This window comes from Diuraphis noxia, unplaced genomic scaffold (genome assembly GCF_037042655.1).
Source record: "Diuraphis noxia isolate RWA-SAM2 unplaced genomic scaffold, SU_Dnox_SAM2 contig0001, whole genome shotgun sequence".
NCBI classification, from domain to species: Eukaryota; Metazoa; Arthropoda; class Insecta; order Hemiptera; family Aphididae; genus Diuraphis; species Diuraphis noxia.
In genome coordinates this window covers 83,254,544-83,267,181 of record NW_028301711.1, presented here as the reverse complement: position 1 = coordinate 83,267,181, position 12,638 = coordinate 83,254,544, and the positions used below count along the sequence as shown (strand labels likewise).

General features: G+C 29.7%; 1 protein-coding gene across 1 annotated transcript; it reads right to left on the bottom strand.

The window, feature by feature from the left end:
* Positions 1-3,932: 3,932 nt before the first annotated feature.
* LOC149062118 (uncharacterized) lies at positions 3,933-6,998 on the bottom strand. The gene is made up of 6 exons (XM_089216131.1): positions 6,682-6,998; positions 6,268-6,610; positions 5,996-6,196; positions 5,727-5,923; positions 5,496-5,635; positions 3,933-4,488 (listed from the first exon to the last, which is right to left on the bottom strand). The coding sequence occupies exons 1-6, from the start codon at positions 6,846-6,848 to the stop codon at positions 3,995-3,997; spliced, it is 1,542 nt and encodes a 513-aa protein (XP_089072257.1). The 5' UTR covers positions 6,849-6,998; the 3' UTR covers positions 3,933-3,994.
* Between the last annotated feature and the right edge of the window lie 5,640 nt (positions 6,999-12,638).

Genomic DNA, 12,638 nt, shown 5'->3' with positions numbered 1-12,638 from the left:
CGCGACGAAACTGACCACCCCACTACCAAAGAATATCGAGACGCCGCAACGGCCTACGACCAGCCACCGACGTCTACTGGCGGGTTGTCTGTTTTTCACCACCATTGACGACAGATCTATTTTTCGTTCTTCTTCTCTCAACGCCATCGACTCTCGCAAAACGTCTCCCGGACTTGCAATTTTTACTATTTGTTCACACCATCGGCAGAATACCTCCATGATGGGCTGAGGCGACGTCATAGGCCCGTGGCGGGTGAAGCCACTTCCAACATCATCAGCTCAGTACAAACAGTACAGAAAAGTATTAGGTACTTTTCAACATTCCCCCTTTTTTCATTTTGATTATGTATCTCCATCGCTTCATTTTTTTTTAACACCGATTTTCCTAAGAGGTACCCCGGTAACCGTCATGCCATCATGTCGTTTCCAATATTACGTATAATATGTTATAGGTATGTCCTACCGACATATAATCTCACATATGTGCTAGGTAACCGCTCGTCGAATCCGTAGCGTTATTATTCGTATGTTTATCAATTTCATTTCGTTGTAATTGTACCATGTACCCAACTATATTCATTTTTTATTGTATTTCTCATGAACTCGCTATGTGCCCAACTATATTCATTTTTTATTATATTTATTTTGTAATTGTCATGTGCCCAACTATATTCATTTGGTTATATTTCTTATGCACTTGCCATGTGCCAAACTATATTATATTTATTTTGTAATTGCCATACACATATTATTTAAAAAAACTTGAGGTTTCCTCAATTTCAGTTTAATTTGTAGTTTTTTTTCTGGCGATCATGATGTTTCCAATTAAATCGTGAATCGAGGTGCATTCCTAGGTATCTTAAAGAATCGTTTTGTGGGATAATCTAATGGTCCAACCATATTGGGTAGTATACACTTATACGCAAAGTATATTTTACGTTTACCGATTTGTCACTGTTAATTTTGATTTTCCAACGCTTAGTCCAAACGGAAACGTTGTTAAGTGTTCGTTGAAGTTGATCAGTCGCAGTATTGCTAGACTTCATCAGTTGCCAGTATTGCTATATCATCGGAAAACATAGCTGTCATTGAGTAGTTAATAGTTGGAATGCCAGCTGTGCAAAGTAAATACAAAAGAGGTTCGAGGACACTGTCTTGTGGTACTCCAGCTGAGATGTTTTTCCAGTCAGTTATTGCTTCATCATGTAAGACTGACGTTCAGTCAGATAGATTTCAATGAGTGCGCACCAAGTGTGTGGCAGGTGTTCACGTAGCTTAATATGTAATCTTCTGTGCCAAACTTTATCGAAAGCTTGTGCAACATCAAGGAATGTGGAGTATTCCAGCAATATTTTTTTTCCTCTAGTGCATTGTTTATCACATTTGTGACACGATGAACCTGTTCAATAGTTGAGTATTTATTCCGAAATCCTAACTGGTTTTCAGGAATAAGTGTGTCAGGGCCGGAAGCATATAATCTTAATATGCGCACTCCGGATACCTTTGTTGCTCACCTTGTAACACCTAGGTCTTAAATATGCGAGGACTAGCTGGGTGTGTAGTGGTGCAATAGCTCGAACAGCAGTGGTCGGGATTGCCGGGCAAATACTGTCGAGCTACGTAATGCATGTTATGAATTGTGTGTATTTGTGTATGAATGTGTGTATATTGTATGTGGGTGTGTACAATAAAACAAGTGATAATAAAATGGTAACAAGATTTTCGGAAATAGTTGCTGATGCTGTATAATATACAATAATAATAATAATACAAATATATAATAAAATCACAGCAACACAATAAGTATAAAAAATATAATATATATAATAAATCAAGCCCTTATGGCTATAACAGTATACAATATATTGTGGCCCTTCTGGTCCAACAGAACAAGGTTAGGTTAGATATAAATATAAATGAGCGGCCCTTATGGCCAAGCAAATGACAATATAATATGACGGCAGCTATTAGAGCTGTAGCCCGTATAATTCAGTATATCAAGTATAAATGATACTAAATAATATATATAATAAAATTCACAGCAAAAATTAATAGATAATAAAAATAAAGGTATAATTCACGGTAGCTATTAGAGCTACGTAAAAACATAAAAAGGTTAGCCCTTCTGGCTCAACAGATTAGAAAAATATAATATAGAAAACAATTGGTGCAAATTAATCTGCGGTCCTTATGGCCAAAAAAATATAATACTTTGCAAATTTGCAGTAACTATTAGAAATATAGAAATAATATAAGATCCTTATGACCAAGAATAATATTATAATAATACTATGCGCCCTTCTGGCACATCAGAATAATACAGATATATATTATAGCCCCTTATGGCCAACAGCTAAATAAATATAATAAAAACAATAATTATAATAATATAAATATGCGGCCCTTTTGGCACGACAGAAAAAAAATAGGTGGCCTTCTGGCCTAACAATTGAATAATAATAATAATAAAACTCACAGTTTGTGGAGCGCAGACTGGCCAGCTGGTCCTGTGCTAAAATAATATAAAATAATACACGGCAAAGATAATAACTTATCAATAATATGCTGTAATATGCTGCCTTTATGGCTTACAATGATAGAATAAGCATACGATATAAAAATGCTCTTGGCGTTTAGCACCGAAATATAATAAAAATTACAGAAGCCCTTCTGGCATTCACATTTATTAAAAAACAATAAAATAATTATAAATTGCACTTAATAATATTTTTTGTATGTGTTGAAAACGATCGGAACAACGTATCAGCAGAGAGAGAGAGTCACGGCGGCCGGGTTAACTAATATTCGCGTAGCCGGTGCGGCGGCATACGATAACGAGCATAATCTACATATAGGCATTATATAACTCACAAAACACATTTAAATAGATATAAAAATAAAATATTATAATCACAACAGGTGATAGTGTGTGTGTGTTTGTGTCCAGCTATCCTCGCTGTCCGATGTTAATTAATTGAATTATGCTATTATGCTATACCTATAATTATGTTGCGGCGGCAACAAAGTGTCTTACTTCTATTATTGGTTTTAATCGTTTTAAAAGCAGTGTTTCAAATCATTTTGATAAGCTCGGAAGAAGCGATATCGGTCCGTATGAAGTTACGTGTTCTGGGGCTTTCCCCTGTTTTAGTAGCATGATTACTTGAGCTCGTTTCTATTGTTTAGAAACGTATTCTGTACACAGGATGGCATTGTATATGTGTGTTAAATTAACCATAGCTTTTTTGGGTAATTATTTCAGCAATTTTGGTTTTATTTGGTCATACCCAGGTGCTTTTTTTAGATCGGTATTCGTATCGATTTTGTTTGCAATTTCGAACGGAGTGAAGAATTTAATCAATTCACGTATTTCGTCCAATAATTGGCACTGTTCTATATCGAGTTCAGAATCGATATTGTTCGGCTGGAATGCACGTCCCAGATAACGTGCATAGGTACGTTTCAGCTTTGTCTTGGTCACAGCGTACCCATTATCTATCTTTTTGCGGATTGATGGTACATAGGGGAGGCCGTATTAATCCGGAAAATAAATGGGCGGAACGTATAAATTCCGGACCGTATAAATCCGGAACGTATATCGCCGGAATCCAAAAGTGAAAAACCGTATTTGGTCGGAACGTATACCTCCGGAATTAAAAAAATATTAAACCGTATTTTCCCGGAACGTATTTATCCGGACTGTATAATTCCGGAACGTATATCGCCGGAATCCAAAAGTTAAAAACCGTATTTGGCCGGAACGTATACCTCCGGAATTAAAAAAAATACTAAACCGTATTTGCCCGGACCGTATATTTACGGAAAGTATTGTAAATTGCCTATTTGAAACCCCTGAAAAAGAAAGTTAATAATAAAATAAATAATGCTAACATAATAAATTGCATTTATTGATTTTTATTTTACACGGCAAAAAATATGTACTAAAATATTTTAGTTGAAAAATATTTAGTTAACTTGACTAAGCTTATAAAATTTACAAAAACAATCTCTGGAAAGACACATTGGCCATCCTACAACGTGGACATGTAGTTGGTGTTGGCAGATTTTGAATGCATGTGTTACATATCCAAGCATGACCACAAGGTAAAATAATGAATTGTTGACTATTTGATGCAGTGTTAAACATACAGACCATACAAACAGACTCTTGAGGCTCAATTGTTGCAGGTTGTGGTGGTGGTTCTTCTGGTACATGTTCTTCTTGAGTAGTTTCTATGTCTGGTTCTGGATCTAATTCTACTTCATTTGCCCAATTTATTTGTCGATTCAAGTATCTTGAAGTAGAATAAGATACCATTTGCATAAATTGCCATATACTTATAACACCAGCATTATACTGGTTTGTAGCATTTTTTATTCTTTTTGACTGTAATAGATATTTCATTTTTAAATTTCTGGTGGGTTGAAGATTATTACTGAGCTGGTTAAAAATTATATGGTAATTTTTAAACAAATTACTCAAATTACCTAATAAAAAACAAAAAAATTTATATATATATATATAAATAAATAAATTGTGGAATAATTTTATAGCTTAGAACTTAAGATACTGTTTATAGTAGGAAATTGCATGTAGTTGGTATTCAGGTGGGTCAAAAGTAAAAAAAATTTATTGATTTTCAAAATACCTAACATAATAATAAGATAAATACTAAATTAAAGAAAAATAAAAACAATAATATTAGTAATTACAATATAAAAAAAAATGTAATACATTTTTTACATTAAAATTAAAATCGAACTATACCAAAAATAATTAATATATTAATCTATTTAAAATGCATAAAAAATATAATATTATACTACACAAATTTATTAATTTAACCATAATCTTTGTAGTATGGACTGTGTAATATTTAAATTAATACTAATTAATATTTAAATTATTTAATAAAATGTTTTTCATTTATGTTTAACTAAGTGTTATTTATTTTTGATTCCAAGTTTTTAGAGCTGTTAATTTTACATATTAGTCAGAAACAATTGCAAATAAGACAATTATTATGCATTGTACTTTAATATTAATTACATTGTTAAAAACATAATTAAAGTAAACAATTGTCAATTATACATGAATAGGTGATACAGTATATTCATAAGTATACTTTAACTTCCCTGTTAGTATAGATATTAAATAATGCTTGGCTAAACAAAGACAAATGTATATGTTTTTGTTTTGACTATGGTCAATTCACTAACTACCTACCTACTTATAAATTATATTAATACAATTATTGTTATTATTTATTATTTATGTATAGTTATTAGGTATGCTTAATTTGAACTTATATTCACTTAATATGAATAATGTTATAATAAATACTCATACTATTTCAAAATTGGGAAAATGTTAAAGCTATGTTCCCTATCGCTCTGTTGTCTTATAACTTATTATTTACTATTTTCACTCCCTCTCTCTTAAATGTCAGTTATAACTTCTATTGACCTTAATGAATAAATATTTGTATATTTACTTAAGAATATCCATAGGTTAGGATGTGTCACAGAGAATTTCAATCTTAATTGATTATGAAAACTCTCCAGATTATTATTGGTTCTTCTTGGAAGCCCATTTACCGACATAATTGGAGCACCTACACGACGCAACCAATACCTATATAGATAAAATATTAATAAATAAATTCTGTATGATTTATATATTTTTTTTAAACATAAATTTATATTTATTTGTTTAGTAAAGTTACCTTTCATAATAGCTGAACAAATTATCCATTGCAACTCCATGGTTAATAGCAAACATTTTAATTAATTGAAAACCTCTTTCAATATCTTGAGGTGGTAGTAATGGTAATCCGAATAAAAGTTTTAGACTTTTCAACGCATTTTCATTGGTTTTTACAAGTCTATAGTATCCCCTACTCTTCATATTTTTGAAAACAGCCTGTATCAAAAAAAAGTATGCATCAAATAAATCATTTTATAAAGCACATATCTAATAATTATATTAACCAACCTGATTATGATGGAACCAACAACCTACAGTCCGTGTTCCTGGAAAATATGATTGCAGTACATCTCTTAATGCTGTTTCATAGTCAGTAATTATAATAGTGGGTGATACATTTGTTAGGATATTATTTTTTATATAATGGAAAACTGTGTCGTATGCATTTCTGGTTTTTGATTCCATTAATACAAATATTAATGGTATTGACTGCAAATAAATTTTTACAATAAAAAGTTTAAAAAATTGAGTATATTTTATTTTAAGGAAAAAAAACTTACATAATTTTGTATCATAACATGAATAGTCAACATTTGATATCCCATTCTAGCCGGAATGACTTTAAATGTTCCATCAACATGGAGTTCTTCTATGTCCATATTACTTATATTTTGGGTTAATACTGGACATGCAAATATCATATTACTTTTCCCATCTATATCTTGCACACAGCTCCTAAATATGGTAATATCACAGCAGTTATATCTTGGTAACTGTCCATTTTCAAAAATGATTGCCAGTTGTTGTAAATTTTCGGGTAAAGGAGGCATAGATGATCTACGAGCCAAGCGCATTAACGATTCGGCAGTAGACCACGGATATAAGTTTGCTGACAATGGATGTCTACAATACATATAACTATTATTAATAAATTGTAGTTTTACTTTTTAAAAAACAAAATATATATAATTTACCTTCGACATTCTTCATCATAAATTAATTTTAATTGTGTACTTTCTGAGGCCGCTCTTCTTTTTAAAATATTTTTAAGATTATCTACTAATTGTATGTCATTGTTTTCACGCTCATGATTGGTATGTAGTTTCATAACAACCAATGAGCCATCTGGCATCTTTTTCATTGAACCCAGGCAAAAATGTAGGGTACGTTTACTACATTTGTAATAACTATTAAATCAATAACAAATTCATTAGTTTCCAACCCCTTTTCCTTATATTCATTTCAAAATTTTCATTGGATTTTTTTAATTCAATTAATTGTAATACCTATTACTTATTGGGATTAATATAATGATTCAATTTTTCAATGTTAATCGAATTCTTAAATGTTACCTTTTAAATATCTATCTATCTACTAAATATCTAAATTAATGTATTTAATACTAAAATACATTATATGATAAATAAATTGTCATATCATCGTATTGTTTTTTAAAACAATAATATTTTTTTTTATATGTTAATTTTCGTAGATGTTGAAAGGTTTAACACTACTAATTTTAGATTCTGAACGGAGTGAAGAATGTATTGATTTTACAATGATGTATGTTTTTTTTTTTTTTTTGTTTTTTTTTTTTTGTGTCTGTGTACAGCATAACTAGTCGAAATAATGCTCCAATTTCAAACAATGGGGGTGGTTTCCGATGTAAAAGTGAATATCCTTGGTGCATTATAGAGGTAAAAAATTAACATTTTCCAACAGTTTTCAAAAAAATCGAGAAAAACAAAAAAAAAATGACGGAAAAACGGCAATTTTTACGCAAAACCAGTTTTTGACCAAATCGATTTTTTTTTTATGGTTGTAATTCAAAAACTAATCACTGAAAATACTTGAAATTTTCACCAAATGTTAATGTCAATGGTATCCGTATATAGTTAAATTTTCAAAAAATTTTGACTTTTTTTGAGTTATTTATAGACCACTGAAATTTTCGATTTTTTTGAGAAATTTTTTTTAAAGTGTCGATAAAAAATTTTTGGCCCTATCAAAATACTTGTAAATTTTATACAAAGTTCCTCATATGTTATTGTTATAGTGATTAAAAAATTATAAGAATACATAGGCACAATTTTTTTTTATTAGCATTTGAAGTTCAAATTTTGACAAAAATTCGTCAAAATCATGAATATTTGCAAATTATTTTGTAGTTCAAAATTCATAAAATTGTTTGTATTTATATCTAACGTTAAAAAATTCAACACTAAGTTTTCCATAAGTTTTGCTTCAAAAAGCTATAGAGAAAATTTTAAGTGTCATTATAGGAAAAATGTTTTAAGCGTTTGAGTTTTAAATTTTTATGAAATCGGAATATTTGTTTCAAAATAGAATATATGACAATATTTAATTATAATATATTCTAGACTGACAAATCATCTCCGTTCAGAATCGTTTTTCGTATACAATGATACCTATCATTGCATTCAAATTTAATCTACCCTAATCCGAGGTCCACCCCACCCCCTAATGTACAGCAGAGCGGTACACACTTGCCGACTTTTTTATATTTTATTTGTTTCATTTGTTTTCATGATAGCAGTTGTTTAATGTAGTATACATTTATGATGCATATTTGATCATATTTTGCAATTATTCGTGCATACTGCATATAATAACTAATAATATAATTTTAGAATACTTACGTAATTCCATTTTTTTTCCCATTATTATCGTATCTGTATCCGTCGTGTTCCATAATTGAATAAAGTACGTAATTAAAATTATATACAATATATTAAAAAATATAATATAATATATTGTTTAATCTTTAATAGGTAAGTGTTAATTTGTAATAATATTCGAGCACAAAACTTCAGAAAACACATGCATTTGCATTGAAATCACGAAAGAGAATGACAAACAATTACACTCAAATCATTTTATTTATATTATTTATAATTTTATAATTAAATTCTGTAATTCGTATATTATACTTATTGAATGCGCGTCTAAAATAAAAATAGAAACATTATTTCAAAAATGCATAATATATAGGTATTCTATTGTAAAATCCAGATATCTATAATAGATTTTATTCAATGCTTTGTTTAAAAATAAAACAAAATAGAAGGGAAAAATAAATGTTTCCCGTATAATTATTATACATAAGTTAAGATATTATTTTAAAATTTAAAATTGAATTACAAGAATAATAATCATACAGAATATAGTCCTAAATAATATACCTATATATAATATTATATTAGTATAAAATACCGATCCCTATTTTGCCATTTTTAAAAATCTTAACATGAGTATACTGCTGGTACCTATATAGGAATATCATCCATGTTACCATTCATTACTTACGTAAATTTTTGAATAATTTATGGTACAAGATAAAGTCAAGTAACCGGTAATAATTGAAGATTATAAAACTTTAATAGCTGTAAAACGATGATTGAATTAGTATTAGGTAGTTCAATCTTTAGGTTTTTTTCAATCCATAGATTGGTTTACAACTGTTTTTCTTCATTCTTCACGATTAATCGCCAATTCTCATATTTTGGACAATATAGTATCATACATCATACATCTTTAAACTTTTTAATATTTCTTGAATTATTCAATAAATGTATGTTGAGGTCGCTCAGGTTCTTCTGGATGTTTTAGTGTGTGTCCCACTATCCCACAATTTTCTCATACGTACATTACATTTTCACATACGTTTCCAACATATCAAATGCCTCTAAAGATTTTATTTCAGACTCATTTATAACTCACGTTTCATATCCGTATAGTGCTATGCTATAGTGGTATACTTAAAATACATGTTTTATTGAGTCTTTTCTTTATTTTTAAAGTTCACTTTTTAGACATAAATATAGTTTAGATTTTTCACTAAACGCTGCATTTGCAATTGTATGCATCTTTTGATTTATCTTGAGTCATTCCCATCTTATGTAATCATACCACATTAGTACATTACCACCTAAGTATGATGATTACTTAGTCAAGTTTATAATTATTTAGATTTACATCAGCTACTATATTTTGGCATAGGCGCCCGCAGAAATTTTTCTAAGATGTTAGATGTTTTCTAATGTTAGGATTTGAGGAGAAATATTATAGTTTTACTATTTAAAAAAAACAACCTTTTTTATTATATACTCGTTTATATATTTTATTATGTTACAACTTACAAGTATAGCCAGTATAGGTACATAGTATGTAAAGTTAACTTTATTAATTCTCAAAAGGAATAAATTATAATCGTCATGCATTTCTTCCAAAACTATCAACAATTTCACCATAAAAATTGTTATTTCTAATTAAGTCACTCACTGACCACTGTAGATTTATTTTCCCAATATCATAAAAATCAATGTTTGCAAAATCCTAAACAAAATGAATTATTCAGTTTAAACCAGGGATGGAAAATGTTTATAAAAAAAAAAAATTTAAAACGAAAATAACAAAATAAAAAAACGAAAAAAAATAAATTCTACATATGATGAACATTAAGTTATAATTTATCACAACAAAAACCCTTTGTAAACTACGTGTAAAAATGGCAAAGTAAAAAAAAAAATATTAAATTTTTAAGCACGATAAAGATATGACATATTCAGTGCCGTATTTACCAGTAAACACTATAAGCTAGTGCTTAGGGCGGCAATTTCTCAAGTTCGGCAAATCATTTTTAATATTACATTTTTATTAAAATAAATGCAACTTATTATAAAATGTTTTTAGACCAACGGGATTGTGGTAATATTTATATTTTATGTTTTTCAATATCATAACCGTAGAGTTTATCGCCCTATTATAATAAATAGCATTGCTGCATTATTTGTAAATTGTTCGTTATCGTGTTGTAAATCTACGACTTGACAATAGACAAGACAAGTGGATACGACGACAGTAAAAAAAGTTATTAATATAACATGGGTTGACGATTGTGTGTTTATCTGTACCTAATCACAATAAAAAAAAAACCCAATTATTAGTCAATGCAATCGCGAACGAGCGATTATTATATTGTGACATGTTTTGTAGTATTATAGTAACAAACGTGTTCGGTGTTATTTTTTTTTAGTGCAGATGAAGTTCACACTTTTCTTATTTGTATGAATATTTGATTTCTTTAATTTTTATTTGTAACTTTTTCAATTAAACTATAGTAAAATGAGTGACGGTCGATTACGTTTAAGTGGCTATAAGTATAAAAAAATCGCGGAAGAAAAAAAAATCAATTAAATAACTTAGTGCAAAAAATCCCAAAAATTGATTCTTTTTTTAAACCAACAAATATTTTAAATGAAGTTGAAAATTATGAGACTACACAGAAAATGCTCGCTAGTTGTTCAAACTCGGGTACTAGTACTACGGACATCACTTATATTCAAAACTTCACATCCTCAGAAAGTTGTTCAAATAATACTACTGAAAAAGATGATGTACCAAAAGTCGATTTAATCAGCGAGGATCCTGCAGAATGGATAATTAATGATTTGACAATTGATCGCTTATTAATAAAAGAAATAAAACAAAATATTGACTATGATTTATTATCAAAAAAATTAGAGTTTGGGAATAAAACGCGATACTTAAAAAAAAGTGTATTTTATCGGAAACTTTTAAATGGAGAACAACAGCTTAGAAAATTTTTAATTTATTCTCGTAGTAAAAATGCATTATTTTGTATCCCCTGTCGAATGTTTGGAGGTTCTACTAAACTTGCTACAGAAGGTTTAATGGACTGGAGAAATGTTATTAAAATTGTAAAACAACATGAAGTCTCTAAGGGACATACTAACTGCCAAATAGTATTTTTACGTAGGAGCAATAATATTGGGAGAATAGATAGTGATCTCTGTATTCAAATAAATAATGAAATAGATTATTGGAAAAATGTGTTGAAACGGGATATTGCTGTCATAAAAACATTGGGAAGTCGTGGTCTTCCATTTAGAGGTTCCGTAGAAAAATTTGGAAGTCAAAATAATGGTAATTTTATGATGTGTTTAGAATTAATATCTGAATTTGACCCTTTTCTAAGCAATCATATAGTTCAACATGGAAACCCGGGTAGTGGTCATACATCTTACCTTTCTTCTACAACATATTGTGATGAAATAATTACATTAATGACAACACAAGTTACTAATGTAATTATAAAAGAAATTAAAAGTGCAAAATATTTTTCGATTGTGATAGACTCAACTTCTGATATCAACCACACAGACCAGTTAGCATACGTTATTCGTTACGTTAGAGATGACGGTTTTCCTGTCGAACGTTTTATGTATTTTTTACCAAATATTGGGTATTAGGGAAAAATCCATACCAATTACCATTTAAATTGAACGCAGGTGGATACATTGAATTACAATTAATTTGTGTTCCATATTTTTGCAAGGTCGAATTTCGGGTATCAGAACGGCCTCTTAATATAGGCAATTTACAACACTTTCCGGACAAATACGTTCCGGGCAAATACGGTCCGGATGAATACGGTTTTTACCTTTTAAGAGTCCGGGCAAATATGTTCCGGAAGAATACAGTTTATACTTTTTGGATTCCGTCGAAATACGGTCCGGATAAATACGTTCCGGAATTATACGGTCCGGACATATACTTTCCGGAACTATATGTTCCGTTAAAATACGGTTTATATTTTTTGGATTCCGTCGAAATACGGTCCGGATAAATACATTCCGGAATTATACGGTCCGGACATATACTTTCCGGATTATTATAGCCCCCCGTACATAGGCTCTGGGCTTTTTCATTTGTTTTGCGGGAGATGGTAAACTGCGGCAAAATTTACCTTTTCTAAAAGTTGATATGTAAGCTGCGGCAAAAAAAAAATAAAGATTATACAATCTGCGACAAAACCGATAAGATACATCATACAAACTGCGGCAATTTATTTTATATACTTTCTATATATATACTATATATAGTGCAT